Source organism: Mercenaria mercenaria, chromosome 1 (genome assembly GCF_021730395.1).
Source record: "Mercenaria mercenaria strain notata chromosome 1, MADL_Memer_1, whole genome shotgun sequence".
Lineage (NCBI taxonomy): Eukaryota > Metazoa > Mollusca > Bivalvia > Venerida > Veneridae > Mercenaria > Mercenaria mercenaria.
Window position 1 is genome coordinate 3019050 of NC_069361.1, and position 14600 is coordinate 3033649.

Below are 14600 nucleotides of genomic sequence, written 5' to 3' on the forward strand. Positions count from 1 at the left end.
ATATAACTAATAACACTAGTAACATTTGTCGTTGGTAATTCATGCAAAATATAATATCACAGTGAGAAAATCTTCCCTGGCAGATACCCTCACCCTTTTGCCATCTCTTTTATTTTACACATTATTTTCAAGTTCAAACTAGAAAATGCTTTTGTAAAAAAGCGCATGTCTCCCCCAATGCAAAGTCCTATAGGCAAGAAGTCAATAGGGGTCAGGAGCGAAAGTCAAAGAGACACTGATGGTTGGCTGCAATTGGGATCATCTACTTGGCATGTCCAGTCATCCCGCTAAATTTCAACACTCTTGGCCTAGTGGTTCTCAAGTCACTGTTCAGGCTCCTGTGACCTTGACCTTTGATCAAGTGACCTCAAAATAAATAGGGGTCATCTACTCTGCATGTCCAATCATCCTATTAAGTTTCAACATTGTAGGTCAAGTGTTTCTCAAGTTATTTCCAAAAAATGATTTTATATGAACAGGTCACTGTGACCTTGACCTTTAATAGACTGACCCCAAAATCAATAGGGGTCATCTACTCTGCATGTTTAATCATCCTATGAAGTTTCAACATTCTGGGTCAAGTGGTTCTCAAGTTATTGATCGGAACTGGTTATCAATGTTCAGGCCTCTGTGACCTTGACCTTTAACGGAGTGACCCCAAAAACAATAGGGGTCATTTACTCTGCATGAACAATCATCCTATGAAGTTTCAACATTCTGGGTCGAGAGGTTTTCAAGTTATTGATTGGAAATGGTTTTCCATGTTCACGCCCCTGTGGCCTTGACCTTTAACAGAGTGACCCTAAAATCGTTAGGGGTCATCTACTCTGCATGACCAATCATCCTATGAAGTTTCATCATTCTGGGTCAAGTGGTTCTCAAGTTACTGACCGGAAATGGTTTTCAATGTTCAGGCCCCTGTGACCTTGACCTTTCACAGAGTGTCCCCAAAATCGTTAGGGGTCATCTACTTTGCATGAACAATCATCCTATGAAGTTTCAACATTCTGGGTCGAGAGGTTCTCAAGTTATTGATTGGAAATGGTTTTCCATGTTCACGCCCCTGTGGCCTTGACCTTTAACAGAGTGACCCTAAAATCAATAGGGGTCATCTACTCTGCATGACCAATCATCCTATGAAGTTTCATCATTCTGGGTCAAGTGGTTCTCAAGTTACTGACCGGAAATGGTTTTCAATGTTCAGGCCCCTGTGACCTTGACCTTTAATGGAGTGACCCCAAAATCGATAGGGGCCATCTACTTTGCATGTACAATCATCCTGTGAAGTTTCAACATTCTGGGTCAAGTGGTTCTCTAGTTATTGATCGGAAATGGTTTTCAATGTTCAGGCCCCTGTGACCTTGACCTTGACCTTTGACGGAGTGACCCCAAAATCAATAGGGGTCATCTACTCTTCATGGCCAATCATTCTATGAAGTTTCAATATTCTGGGTCAAGTGGTTCTCTAGTTATTGATCGGAAATGGTTTAGGCCCCTGTGACCTTGACCTTTGACGGAGTGACCCCAAAAACAATAGGGGTCGTCTACTCCAGCAGCCCTACAACCCTATGAAGTTTGACGGTTCTAAGTCAAATGGTTCTCCAGTTATTGCTCGGAAATGAAGTGTGACGTACGGACGAACGGAAGGACGGACGGACGGACGGAAGGAAGGATGGACGGACAGGGCAAAAACAACATAACATAATACAGCAGTAATGGATGAAGATAAATCTTACCTGAAGAAATATTGAACTATTGCTTTTTAAAATGTTTTTGTTGAAAAATGACAGGGAGATTTTGTCAGGAAAAATTGCCTTTTACTTGAACTCAGGGCTTTAAAACTGGACTTTTTTTGCATTAAGTCACATTTTAACACAATTATGCAAGAAGTAACTCTATAAACGAAACAAAGGTCTAAATGGTCTTGCAGTAATTTCTCTACCTTAGCAATAATACATGTATATACCTTTCACATGTATTTTAAAGTTCCCTTCATTTTGTAATTTCAATAAATATTAGTGACAGTTTTTACAGTTCATCTATACTTCAAGTCAATGGTAAATTACAGCGTAATATACAACTGAAGGATATTCTAATAAGAGAGATGACAAGCTACATACGAGTAAAGGTCCCATGAATCTGCGGTAGGAAATATTCTGACCCAACCTCCTTTACGTGACTCCTCTTCTTTAGCTCGACGGACAATACGTATCTCATCACTGTTTAAACCAGATAATGCTTTGTTTGTAGCACTCTCGCTGCTAGTGCTTGCCCCTCTCTTCATGCTACCAGCAGAAGATGGGCGCTGTTTCTGTAATATAACACAGAATACCATCTGTTTGCTATAGGCTTAACACTTTTCAGTTAAATAAATGACATTTAAGCTAACAAGTGTTCCTGGGATTTAGTACATGTATTAACTTGTTCCCAACAAGTAACTGACAACTTCCTCACATTGATCACAGGTGAAGGGATAATGAATTTAAATGTACCGTCTTTAGTCAAATCATCAATGAGACCATCCACATCTGCTTAGGATCGAACACATGACCTTTACAAGTCTAGTATTCTCCTTACAATAATCTAATATGGCGGAATGTATTATGAAGTACATTGTACTGTAAAATCATTAATTGAACTTAGAATTTTGTGGTTTTGGCCAAAATTGCTTCTCCCTGAAATTTGTAAATTTTAACCTTTGCAGATAAATGAATGAGAATTTTGTTTGTTCATTGGGATTTAAAAGTTTGTGAATCAATACAAATTAGACCCTCATGAATATAAATGATTTTACAGTACCCAAACTAATTTGTAAACATTTTTCACTGAAATAAATGTCTTACATCACCAATTAGTTGTACAGCAAAGTTGCATGCAAATGTTTGTTTTTTTATGGAATTGTTAGCAATAATTCAGAAATGGCAGTTGCTGCAAACAAAGAGAACAGTTTATGAGCTTAATGTAAACAAAAGACCAGATGTTACATGCAGAAGTGACATATCTTTTAGCCTGGGAGTTTCAAATCACTTAAAGTAAGATATTCTTAGTGAAAAACAAAACATAGTTTTGAAAAATGATAAAAAAAAATTTGAATAAAGTACAAAAACCAAAATTCATCAAAAGTGTGTTAAATTACTTTAATATCTACAAAATAAGTGCTCCTAAAAAATCTAAACAGTAAGTCTCCCACAACATAAAAGACAAATATTTCATTACCCAAGAATATTGTTAATTCCAAATAATACAGCCATTACATACAATAAATTAAGTCAATCAGATCTGAATCTATCTGCAATGATTCGGTTCATTAATTCACTTCACTGACTACTTGAATCAGGATAAAAAGTTATTTTGCCTTTCCCCAACTAAGTTCAAATCTAGCAATAACTAGCCATCAGTAAAACAAGATGATTAAAACAATAAAACATACTAAACCAACAGAAAGATGGTTAAACAGAAAACTGTCATAACTTGTTCTTTATATTCAGTGAGTTACGACAGTTTTCCATTTTGCCCACAAAAACAATTGCTTACCATAACAGCCTGTGCTGACCTCACCTTGGCTGACTACAATGCCAGAAAACAGCCTTACAAATTCATAGCTAATTCAAATCTTAGAATGACACCAATACTTTGACTGGGTCTAAAGATATAAACGTGAGTTTGGATACCAGTCTCAGTCAGTATCAAGACTGTGTCAAAGAAAATTGGCAAACAGACTGGTTTCCAAACTCAAATTTATAATCTTGAACTCAGTTTTAACATTTTATGCAGATGCTAATTTATAGCAAGCACACAGGATTATATTTGTGTGTACCTGCATCTTTATCCAGTGTGACAGTCCAAACTGCAAGTTTTTGTAAAGAGAAAAAAAAATAATATGAATGATAACTGACAGCATTAAAGCCCAAACAAAGTTTTGGCTATATACATATATCACCTCATGGAACCCCAGATGATTTAAAATTGTGTTTTTGTGCTCTCATTTGCACCCACATCATTTTTCCCATATCTTCAGCTTTTTCAAAGTAATTTCATATACTATAACAAGATCTGTCCGTAAGACAGCGCGCTCCACTATTCAGGGATTTGACAGTAAAATGAATATATGTCTGAATAAGAGACCTCTACTATAAAAGGAAGAGACACCAAGTGGCATAATTCCATCAAATACACAAATTAGAGTTATTAGGATTGTTACAACAAATGCAGATGATGATGGTAAAGATATATTTTGAGTTTCAAGTCATTATCTTATATAGTACCAAAGTTATGTCCAGAAAATGAAGTTTGTTAAAAAAAAATTAAGTGTAAAAGGGGCATAATTTGGTCAAAAATACAAAATCAGAGTTATGGGGATTGTTACCACACATGCAGATGATGGAGATAAAGATACATTTTAAGTTTCAAGTCGTTATCTTATATTGCATTAACAAAAGGGGCATAATTCTGTCAAAAATACAATTAGAGTTATGGGGTATGTAACCACACATGCAGATGATGATTGTAAACAAATATTTGGTGACCTTGACCTTGGATAAAATGGGCCCAGTCCCTGTACATACTTTGTTCGCATACTGGACAATGTTTATGTGAAGTTACAGTAAGAGTAATAGTAACAAAGATATGACAGAAAAACAAAGGTTGCCGAAAAACTTTAACCTTAAAAATAACCTAAGTACAACACCTTGGTGACCTTGACCTTGGGTATAATGGGCTCAACCCCTACTTTGTTTGCATACTAGACAATGTTTATGTGAAGTCACAGTAAGATATAAGCAATAATAACAAAGATATGACAGAAAAACAAAGGTTGCCAAAAAACTTTAACCTTAAAAATAACCTAAGTATAACGGCTTGGTGACCTTGACCTTGGGTATAATGGGCTCAACCCCTAAATATACTTTGTTTGCATACTAGACAATGTTTATGTGAAGTTACAGTAAGATATAAGCAATATTAAGAAAGATATGACAGAAAAACAAAGGTTGCCAAAAAACTTTAACCTTAAAAATAACCTAAGTATAAGAGCTTGGTGACCTTGACCTTGGGAATAATGGGCTCAACCCCTATCTATACTTTGTTTGCATACTAGACAATGTTTATGTGAAGTTACAGTAAGATATAAGCATTTTCAGTGGTGGGCACAGTGATATTAAGGCACAAAGCATCAGCTGACTATATAACATGTGTCTGATGTACAGCAACTTTGCTGGAAATACATGTACTGTAACACATTCATTGAGTTGGCATGTCTGGCTGGTGTGAATGAACAGTACCGATAACTTGAGAGGCAGAAAATACATTTCTCATACCACGAAACTTGGAAAAAGGTAACTTTTAGGCAGACCAGACTAAGGTTTTTGCACAGATCTCTTTTGTTTCATGTATATGACTTTAAAAAAGTTGAATTCTCTGAAAGAGGTACAATCATACCTCTGAACATATAATACATACATTGGAAAGAAATATTAACAGAGGTTATGTTACCTTCGCTCTGGCAGCCATTTTGGAAGCTATGTCCTGATTTCTTTTACTTTGTTGAAGAGTTCTCATCATTGGATCATGACAAATAATACCTGTAAAATACCTCGTGTTGTATCCATTGTGTATTAGAGTGAAATAATAGTGCTCAAAATTTATATTTTAAGGAACTTTTTTAAATCAATCCAGCTAAGCTTTGTGGAGGAAACCCCACATGCATAAATGTGTAGACAAATAATGACCCTTTTATGTCAAAGACATTTCAGAAATAATGAATTCAATGGTTGAAGAGACACTACCTCTCAAATATTTTTTAAATGTTAGCTTTAATTTTTAAATCAAACCGCAATTAAAAAAGTAAAAAAGTGGCAAACATTACTCAAAAACAGTTCTTATAGTTCTTTCAATGAAAACTTGTCAAAAACAATGTCATGTACCTGTCAAACTAAAGAGATCACACAGCAAGTTACTCTTGATCTTCATATCCAATGGACTATCACTGAAATATACAAGATCATACACTACATAATCAAATATGCAAGATGCAACATGGTTGTGTCTATTGATCCTCTGGAAAGAATTTGACAAAAGCTGAATGTAGGAGACAAAAGTTGACAAATGGATACTTATAAACTTTAAAACTCTAAAATTGTGAATCATTATTACCCGAATGGGAAAGTTCAGAAATGTTATATTAAGATCATACAATGAAAAACTAAAACGGCTTGCATACGTCATTATTATCAACCACTTACTGTTAAATTGTTTAGTTTTGTTTTTGTCTGAATGACTATTTCATATTCACAGATATTTTATAGAAAAGGATTAATGAGACATTTATCTGTTCGTTGAAGTATATTTTTCGGCTGACATCACTGCGAAATCCATGAAGTAACCATGAAATTGATGACAAACTCAGATTATATTAATGATGTCACTGTATGTTCTAAAAAGACTAAAGCTTACCAGGCAAGAGAAGGGGACAAGTTAACCTCTATCACCCATGGCTTCATATTTTCATCTATCATAATATCAAAACCATAAAGCTCTACAATAAAAAGTTCACATTGTTAGAAGAGTGTGGTTTCATTATTTTCTTTCATATAATAACACTATGAAAATAACACCATTCATTCATACTGGATTATGATAAAACTTACAGAGTGGACAGGATAACCATGACAGTTTATTCTTCGAAATAGTTGCAATCTCTTTTCAAATTTACTTTTTGATTTCTATATGTCTATAAGTTCTTTATTACTGGTACAATTTCCTATACAAAACTCACTTACAAAAATATGAAACTGCCAATTATTCTGCCAAATTATCATTCAGACAAAAATGCCAAAAAATATGCACAACTGAAGTGACCACTTATATAAATTTCTACATAAGGTCATCAGCAATTTTGGTGAAGTAATCTGGATATACAGAAATAGCCAACATTAAGGAACATAGCTTACCAAAACAGTTTCCTTTGAAAGGCATGAACATTTTACAGGCAGTAGCTATTGGCAGTTCTACAGACACTATTGTCTTTATAACAACATCTTCTATCTTCATCATCAGGGCTAAAATAAAGGAAGATTCACATATCACATAATTTACGATATATTGTCAAATAAAGTAAGATCCCCAAATGGACATTAGGTCACTCACCTAATGAGAAGACTACATGTTCAATTTGCTTCTGTTTTAACACCCAAATCTTCTCCTCATATTACTGTGTAAAACTTGAAAAAACAAAATAAAATGGGAATCATCAAGCAATGTTATTTGTAGAGTTTAAACAAGAAATAACAACTGCAATTTTGGTTAAAGTTTCAACCCTATGCAGTACCAAAACTGACTCAAAGGGCTTTGCTTGACCCCTCTCAGCTAGCACATCAAGTTGTTCAACTTGATATTTATATTGCAACAATATCTCAGCTAAACAAAACAGTTCTTGTGAAGTTTTTATCACATGACTCTATATCTGCGGCAGCCCTGAGTTTTATTCCAGCTTGAACAAACTTCACATCTGCTAGTACAGTATGTAGAATGACACTGACATCTTTACCCCTGAATATAGACTGTATGTAAAGCTGCGTTTGTTAGAGGTATAGAGTCGTCAAGGTTACAGGTAATTAGAGGTGTTCAGACATCCATATCGCTCTTTACGGTAGACAGTCTAAAGGTAATGCTTTACAATGTGTAATTTTTATGTGCCACTTATTAAAAAGCCAAAACAAGCATATCAATATTTTACAATTTTGAGACTATAAAACCTCGCGAACATATTTCAATATTTCAAATTTGTGAAATTTTGACCTAGCGAAAATATATGCTTTTACAGTATGTAAATATCTTATATCTAAATTTCGAGCTTGTGTACGTACCTGCTGTATCTTTACCATTGGATCTGAGATATCTCAACATAGCACCAAGAGACCATTTATTGCCATAATCTTCCACATCAGCATCGTCATTTCTACAAGCAGTAGTTCAAACAGTTTCAATCTTTCAAAATATGATTTGGGTACTGATCTTTCAATTTTTTTCAGACCAGAAATTCCCACTAATTGGTAAACACTGAAGTTTTCTTTCTTGAACATAAGGTCATTAATCTATGTTTAATAAAACTAATTTTCTTAGATAGTAATCATAGGCCTTACTTTGTGTGTCAACAATCTCAGATGTTTCTTAGAAAAACATACTAATGTGCACAGAAATTCAAATAAATAGTTTATTTCTACATGTTCCTCCATTACCTATATATTTACTATAAGATTGCAAACTCACATATGATTAGTCATTAAACAGATCTACAATAACAAGTTCAAAATAATTTCTGGAGGTATAAATGTTAGAGATTGCCACACAGAAGTCATGTAAATTAGAGTGGACCTACTTGACATATTCATCATTTTTCTTGTTCACACTGTAGTTGGTGAGATGCATGCAGTGATTCCTCATATGCCTCATACTTTTCTCATACTTGACTGTGGCAAACCTGGTAAATAGAGACACAAGACACACTGACACTGTGAATCTTACCATCTTATACAGTCGCTATCATAAACACATTTACTTGGATTTTATATATGCAGTATTACTATGATTTTGCAAATTTGTCTTACATAGTTCAGGAAATGATATTACACAAAATTTACTACATTATGAATTTATCAATTTTCCTTTGTTATATTTTCCTTGTTCTTACTGACTAAGACTTTATGTAATTCTCATTTTTTCAATTGGACAAATAATCACATATTTTAATGGCAAAATTTACCATAAAATGTAAGCTAACATCTTTTTTAAAGCTTGGATCTGTTTAAAGAAACAGTCCATTCAACTCCTTTTAAAACTATTAACTGTACTGGTAAGCTACCCTTCACAAAATATTTGACAGAGATATGGAGCAGTATGAGATAGCAAAACATGATCTGCTTAAACAAATAGTTAGAAAAAATAAAAATTTACTTATTACATGTATAATGGATAAATTTCATGAATTTAGTTTACCTAGTCAAGCCCTCCTCAAACAGGTATATTTGCAATGGATCATAGGATGTGACAGCAACATACAATCTCACATCAAACTTAAAGCCGTCTATTAATAATGGATTTGAAATATAGCGACAAACAATGATGTTCTCATCCAGTGGTATCTGGTCAGGCTGAAAAATGTATTCTCTTAATACAGAAAATTGATTAATCAACATTTCCTTTAACAAGGGTTTTCCTTGATTTTTCTTTAAAAATAAAAGACAATACTATTGAGATTTAAGTTCAAGTTAAAGAACTCCCAGGGTGGTAAATTTTTATAATACTAGTGAGTTCTGAATTTATTATCAACAAACAATTTTGATGGGGTATTTTCATTGCAAATTTCAGTCATTTCTGATACCAAAAATTTTAACTGCTGTATCTGTTGATAGACTTTTATAAAACTTTCAGAATATGTTAAAAGCAACATTTCCATGAAAAGAAAATGTAAAACTTCTAAAATAAATACTTCTCAAAGTTGCATTTTTGCAAGGTTTTTACAACGGGAAAAATGTACTTTTGACCATACAATTGACATTCTGAAAGATATTTTAAAACTTTTAAAAAAAATCCTACTACCATCCTAGCAGAGCTTTAGAATTATCTACAGCTTATATCTGGATCTTGCAAAATAAAGCTACAATGCAGAAATAAACCTGTCTAGAATTAGGTGGAGCAAACAGTATTTAGTCTAATATGACATTTTCACAACTCAACTAATAGATGTAATTTAACTTTAATCTCATTTTTGTTTCTGTAAAATGACTGAAACTTCTGAGCTTCTGTAGGCAGAAATTACATGTGAAACAATCTTAAGAACATGAACTTACATGATTAACCAAAAATATGCCTCTCCCTCTCGATGATGCCACTGGTTTCACAATCCATGGTCCTTTGTCTTTAAGAAATGCAGCTACAAAAAAGGATAACTTCTTCTGTCAGTTTTCATAAATGGATGAAAATTTATGTGGTATGTTTACAGTGCATGTTCTAAATGTTTCAGTAGAAAATATTTTTCCAGAATTGCACCAGTATAATCTAACGGTAGAACAGGTCTGCAGTAAACTTTTTCAACACAGATGATATACACTGGAAGCTTTATCATAAAGCCATTTTATTTCGACAGCTCAATGACTGTGATGTTTGACAACACTAATTATTTACCATCCATTAATAATTAATGAAGAACATGCAAATGCAGTAGGGTTGAAACTTCAGAGGTATGTAGCTAATGCTAGCTTTAAAACTATAACCAAAATTTTTGACCTGCTGGGGGGAAGGGAAACAGACATGCATTATTTTAAAACATATAAATTATAACTGAAATCTAATAAATCTATAACTATGCTATGGCCTATGAAAACACTAATTCTGAAAATGAAAGATAAATTGTTTGAAATCATTGCCCCCTTCCTTGAACACACACTCTCTATTAACCAGCTATTATTATTCTCCAGTTAACCTATTTTCCTACTTACTGCAAAATTCCTGGTATTCTCCTGGTAACACAAAGCTTGAAGGAACAATATCAAAATTCTTCACTCCCTATAAAAAAAGAAAACATTTTTACTCGAACTTCACTAATTTAATAATAGAAATCTTTACCAGGCATCCATTAGTAAAATTGAATGTACAACATATACTGTAATTGAATTCAGTCGTAAAGAACTGGCAACATTTGTAAATGTTAATTCAAGAACACCTATCAATAAATGTAATACTACTTTGCCACAAAACTTAAAGGGATTGAGGTTGGCTACCCAACTGATATTACACTTTATAAAAGTGAAAAATATGTATTACTGGTGACTGCTATAAATAAGCTTACATACACATATTTTATTTCATTTAAATACTGACATGCTTAAAATTGCCAAAATTTACCTTAAGTACTAATTTATTTGTTTTCAGTAATTAAACATACTGACAGAACATCAAGAATGCATAGTTTGCAGCTGTCATGCATATCATAATGTCTGTTACAAAAACATCTTGCAAGCATTTATTGCTACCAACAGACGTGCCGCTGAACAAACTATAACTGGGAGAACTTACCTTTATCTGCTGCATTCTCTGTATGTTCTTGAACAATCTGTCCTTCCGTGTTAACTCGTATGACCTATAAACAGATATAGTCACTTACACAGCAGGATGCATCAAACATCATTTAAAGATGAATGTTTAAAAACTTTGCTTACAAGGCTTAGTTTATACTAATATTTTAGGCCAATTGTGAACAAGTTCTACAATTTATATTAATCACTCTCGACACCTCATTCCTGATGGAATCCATTGCCATGAGGATATGAGAGAAGAGAAGCCAGTTTCCCTTTAAATGCTGGGCGCCAAGCAAGGGAGCTACTGATACCATTTTTCATGTCTTTGGTATGACACAGCCAGGATCGAATCCATGACCTCCCGCACTCGAAGCGGACTCTCTACCATTAGGCTATCAAGGCTTAAACATGCTATTATAATAAAGAGGAAATTCAGAAAACTGAAACATACCTAGGGAAATGATTGATTTTCTGGAATTCTGATAAACTGCGGAGAGTGAAGGGTTTAAGATGTGCTCCAGTCCAGACAATATTGTAGTCTGAGCTGTTTGGATGTACTTCATGGAAACCATGGCTGTTGAAGATGTTTCTCACAATCTTACATTCAGAGTTGCCAAACTTGTATGTCATATGATATCGCTCTGTAAATACAACAAACACAATGAGGTTCTGTACACAAAAGCCTATCTGTTAAAATTGTTTCAGTAATTAACTCTTGCTAATACAGGTAGTCTTAACTGAATGCACAACAATGAAGGTAATTATTACTGCGAAATTATAAATGTAAGATTTCATAACTGCATTCCTTTTGCAATACACTTAACAAATTCTATTTCAAAATTACAAGGGAAATCTTAATTAGTGTCAGAAAAATAACAACTCTTCATCTTACTTTCTTGTACAAATTAAATCTGGTTGCCCCTTTATGTTTAACTCTTATCATGCTGGACACGATTAATTCTGCCTTTGCGACCAGTGTAGATCTTGTTCAGCCTGCACATCCATGAAGTCTGATCAAGATCTGCACTGTTCGCCATTCAGTCAGTATTGTTTTGGTATAAAGCACCTCTTTTAACAGTCAATGGTACTGTCCAGATTAAAAGATGGACAAGTTTGTTATAGAAATTTAGCAGGGTTATGTTTGTTTACTTACCACCGACTGTTCTCATGTTGGACCGCTTTGTGAAAATTGATGCTGCATTAAATAGAATAACTGGTGTTTTCTTGCCATACCCTGTCCACTGTATATTCATTGAAGGTTTAGATCTGAAAAAAACAAAAAAACAGAAATATGTACACACTAACAGACATCTTGCGAAATATCTTTAATGCACTATCATATTAAAACGCATTGATATTTTCAACATCCTAGTTTTAGTTAACAGTATATTTCATCATAATTTACCGGTAATGGTAATCCATTTGCAAACTCTACCAAAGTAACAATATGCTTCTGGCTGCATATGCTCTCTGCACATTGGCACAGTGTGAGTATACCAACATAGCTGCACTTATTTTTTCTAAAATTGTCCATTTCACAGAGCTAAATATGCACATATTAACCAAGTTGAACAGAGTTCATTAACTTGTTAAGTATGCTTTTATTAACATTTCTTTCAAGATTTCAACAATTAGGCTAATCATACATTTGATAATATATATCCCAAACAGTAATTTTGTAGTTGAACAAATTTGGATAATAGAATAGTTCAGAAGTGAAAGAGGTATCCTGAAGAAGGTACAGTCTGATTGACATAATAGTACACATCTGAAAAAAAAATTATTTTACTAACGAGAAAATCACACTGAGATATATTATTTAGATTCTAACATGATATCAAGAATCACTATCTACATCCTTGACTCATCCACCAAATATTTGCAAGTTAATTTGAATTTCATGTCCAGGGCACTGTTAGGATGTCTGATGTAACAACTGCGACATACATACACTGATTTCCTGGCTTAAAATGTCACAGTATCAATTTTCTTTGTTTAACAGGAAAACTAATTTGGTTGTGTTAGAATGAAGAATAATGTACATGTTGTTGTACTTATATATACTGCCCTACTCAGACAAAAATATATCATCAATCATTCTGGGCACTTTGCGGGCACAACATTTCATGCTTTTGGCCAAAACAGTCCTTTAGTGGGGACATTTATAAACTAGGATTTTGACCATTTGATAAACATGAAATGAATGGGAGTTTGACTGCTTTGTTGCGATCAATTTTATGAATGGACCCAACCATGAAAATAATTCCCCCAAGAAAACTAACGATTTCACAGTTTTCCTAGAAAACTGACACCTTTTACAATACAGTAAGTCTGTATTACTTACGTAGCATCCTCTTCCTCACTCTCATAATCTGAATCTCTGTCACTTCTGTCGTCAGAGGAGCTGCCATCAGATGGTGTGAACGAGCCCCCATCAGAATCAATGTCTTTTGTTGATGCCATACTGTTGGGTTTCCAATTGTTTATCTATTGCTGTCCACACATAATAACTAAACTAACCATTTCTGTCCATTTCTAACCTGTGAAGTAAATACAGGTACAAAATTATTCAGTTATACATGTACATAATTTTATATATATGTTAGGATGTATGAAAAATACTTTACTATCATTTAGAGCTCTAAGAGCAGCCTCTGCAGGTGAATACTGCTTGGATAGAAAAATGTTTGCTGTACTGAGATCATTTCCCTAGTGACTCTGCTTTAGTAAAAAAAAAATCACAATCAGAAAACTATCTCATTTCATCATGTTGGTTTGACCTATTTGACAATATAATGCAATATATCATAATACAAATTTCATCGATACATGTACTTACTAGAATCTTGTTAGTAGAACAATTCTGATGTCACAACTCATTACAAATTGAAATATAACTTCTTATAAAAAACAGAAAGGTTCACAGACATTCACAATTTTATCACTAGAGACATAATCAATTACAAAATTATTCACATACAAGTATATCCCAAGATGTTAAATGGTGCCTTTAAAGGCCTTATTTCATAAATGCCATGATAACATTTTAAACTTGTTTCAGAGAATTGTAACTTACACAAATATGTGAATGAAAGCAGTGATTTTTTTTGCGCCGATTTGACTCCGAAATTCGGCGTCTTCCCAACTGAAAAAAATGGTCAAAATTCCCAAAAAATGCTTAAAAATTCCCCAAAACAAGATGATTTTTCCCAATTAGATTGATTTCTTGTGAAAGTTGAACTAAAACGTTGCAAATAATCATAAAAATTCTGACTCTATGGTTTATTTGCAAAATTTTGTTGCCAACTCGAAGCGCGTTGTTTACATAAAACGGGTCACGGCATAGTACGGCATTTAGTATGACTTTCATCACAATCGCTAAAGGCTTTTTCATATGTCAAAATGAGCCGGAAAAAAATTGTTAGAAACTTAGGTAAATTATCGAAAAATGTCGCATAATTCCAAATATTATAATAAAAAAATAAGACTTAAACACGCCATCGGTACTCCGGACATTGGAACATCTTT

General features: G+C 33.7%; 1 protein-coding gene across 11 annotated transcripts in view; it reads right to left on the minus strand.

The window, feature by feature from the left end:
- Positions 1-14600, minus strand: part of LOC123524761 (tubulin polyglutamylase TTLL5-like) — a 61400-nt gene that overhangs the window by 42937 nt on the left and 3863 nt on the right. For 10 of the 11 annotated variants that reach the window (XM_053538081.1, XM_053538076.1, XM_053538074.1 and 7 more), the window contains exons 2-16: positions 13417-13612; positions 12226-12338; positions 11524-11713; positions 11071-11134; positions 10494-10560; positions 9846-9928; positions 8992-9146; positions 8375-8476; positions 7863-7954; positions 6948-7055; positions 6451-6532; positions 5922-5983; positions 5491-5579; positions 3535-3567; positions 2121-2311 (exon numbers count right to left, since the gene is read on the minus strand). In XM_053538081.1, coding sequence (XP_053394056.1) covers positions 2121-2311; positions 3535-3567; positions 5491-5579; positions 5922-5983; positions 6451-6532; positions 6948-7055; positions 7863-7954; positions 8375-8476; positions 8992-9146; positions 9846-9928; positions 10494-10560; positions 11071-11134; positions 11524-11713; positions 12226-12338; positions 13417-13535 — 1550 coding nt within the window. In that variant the 5' untranslated portion in view covers positions 13536-13612. The remainder of the gene's footprint in view (positions 1-2120; positions 2312-3534; positions 3568-5490; positions 5580-5921; positions 5984-6450; positions 6533-6947; positions 7056-7862; positions 7955-8374; positions 8477-8991; positions 9147-9845; positions 9929-10493; positions 10561-11070; positions 11135-11523; positions 11714-12225; positions 12339-13416; positions 13613-14600) is intronic. The other variant, XM_053538046.1, reaches the window with a different exon arrangement.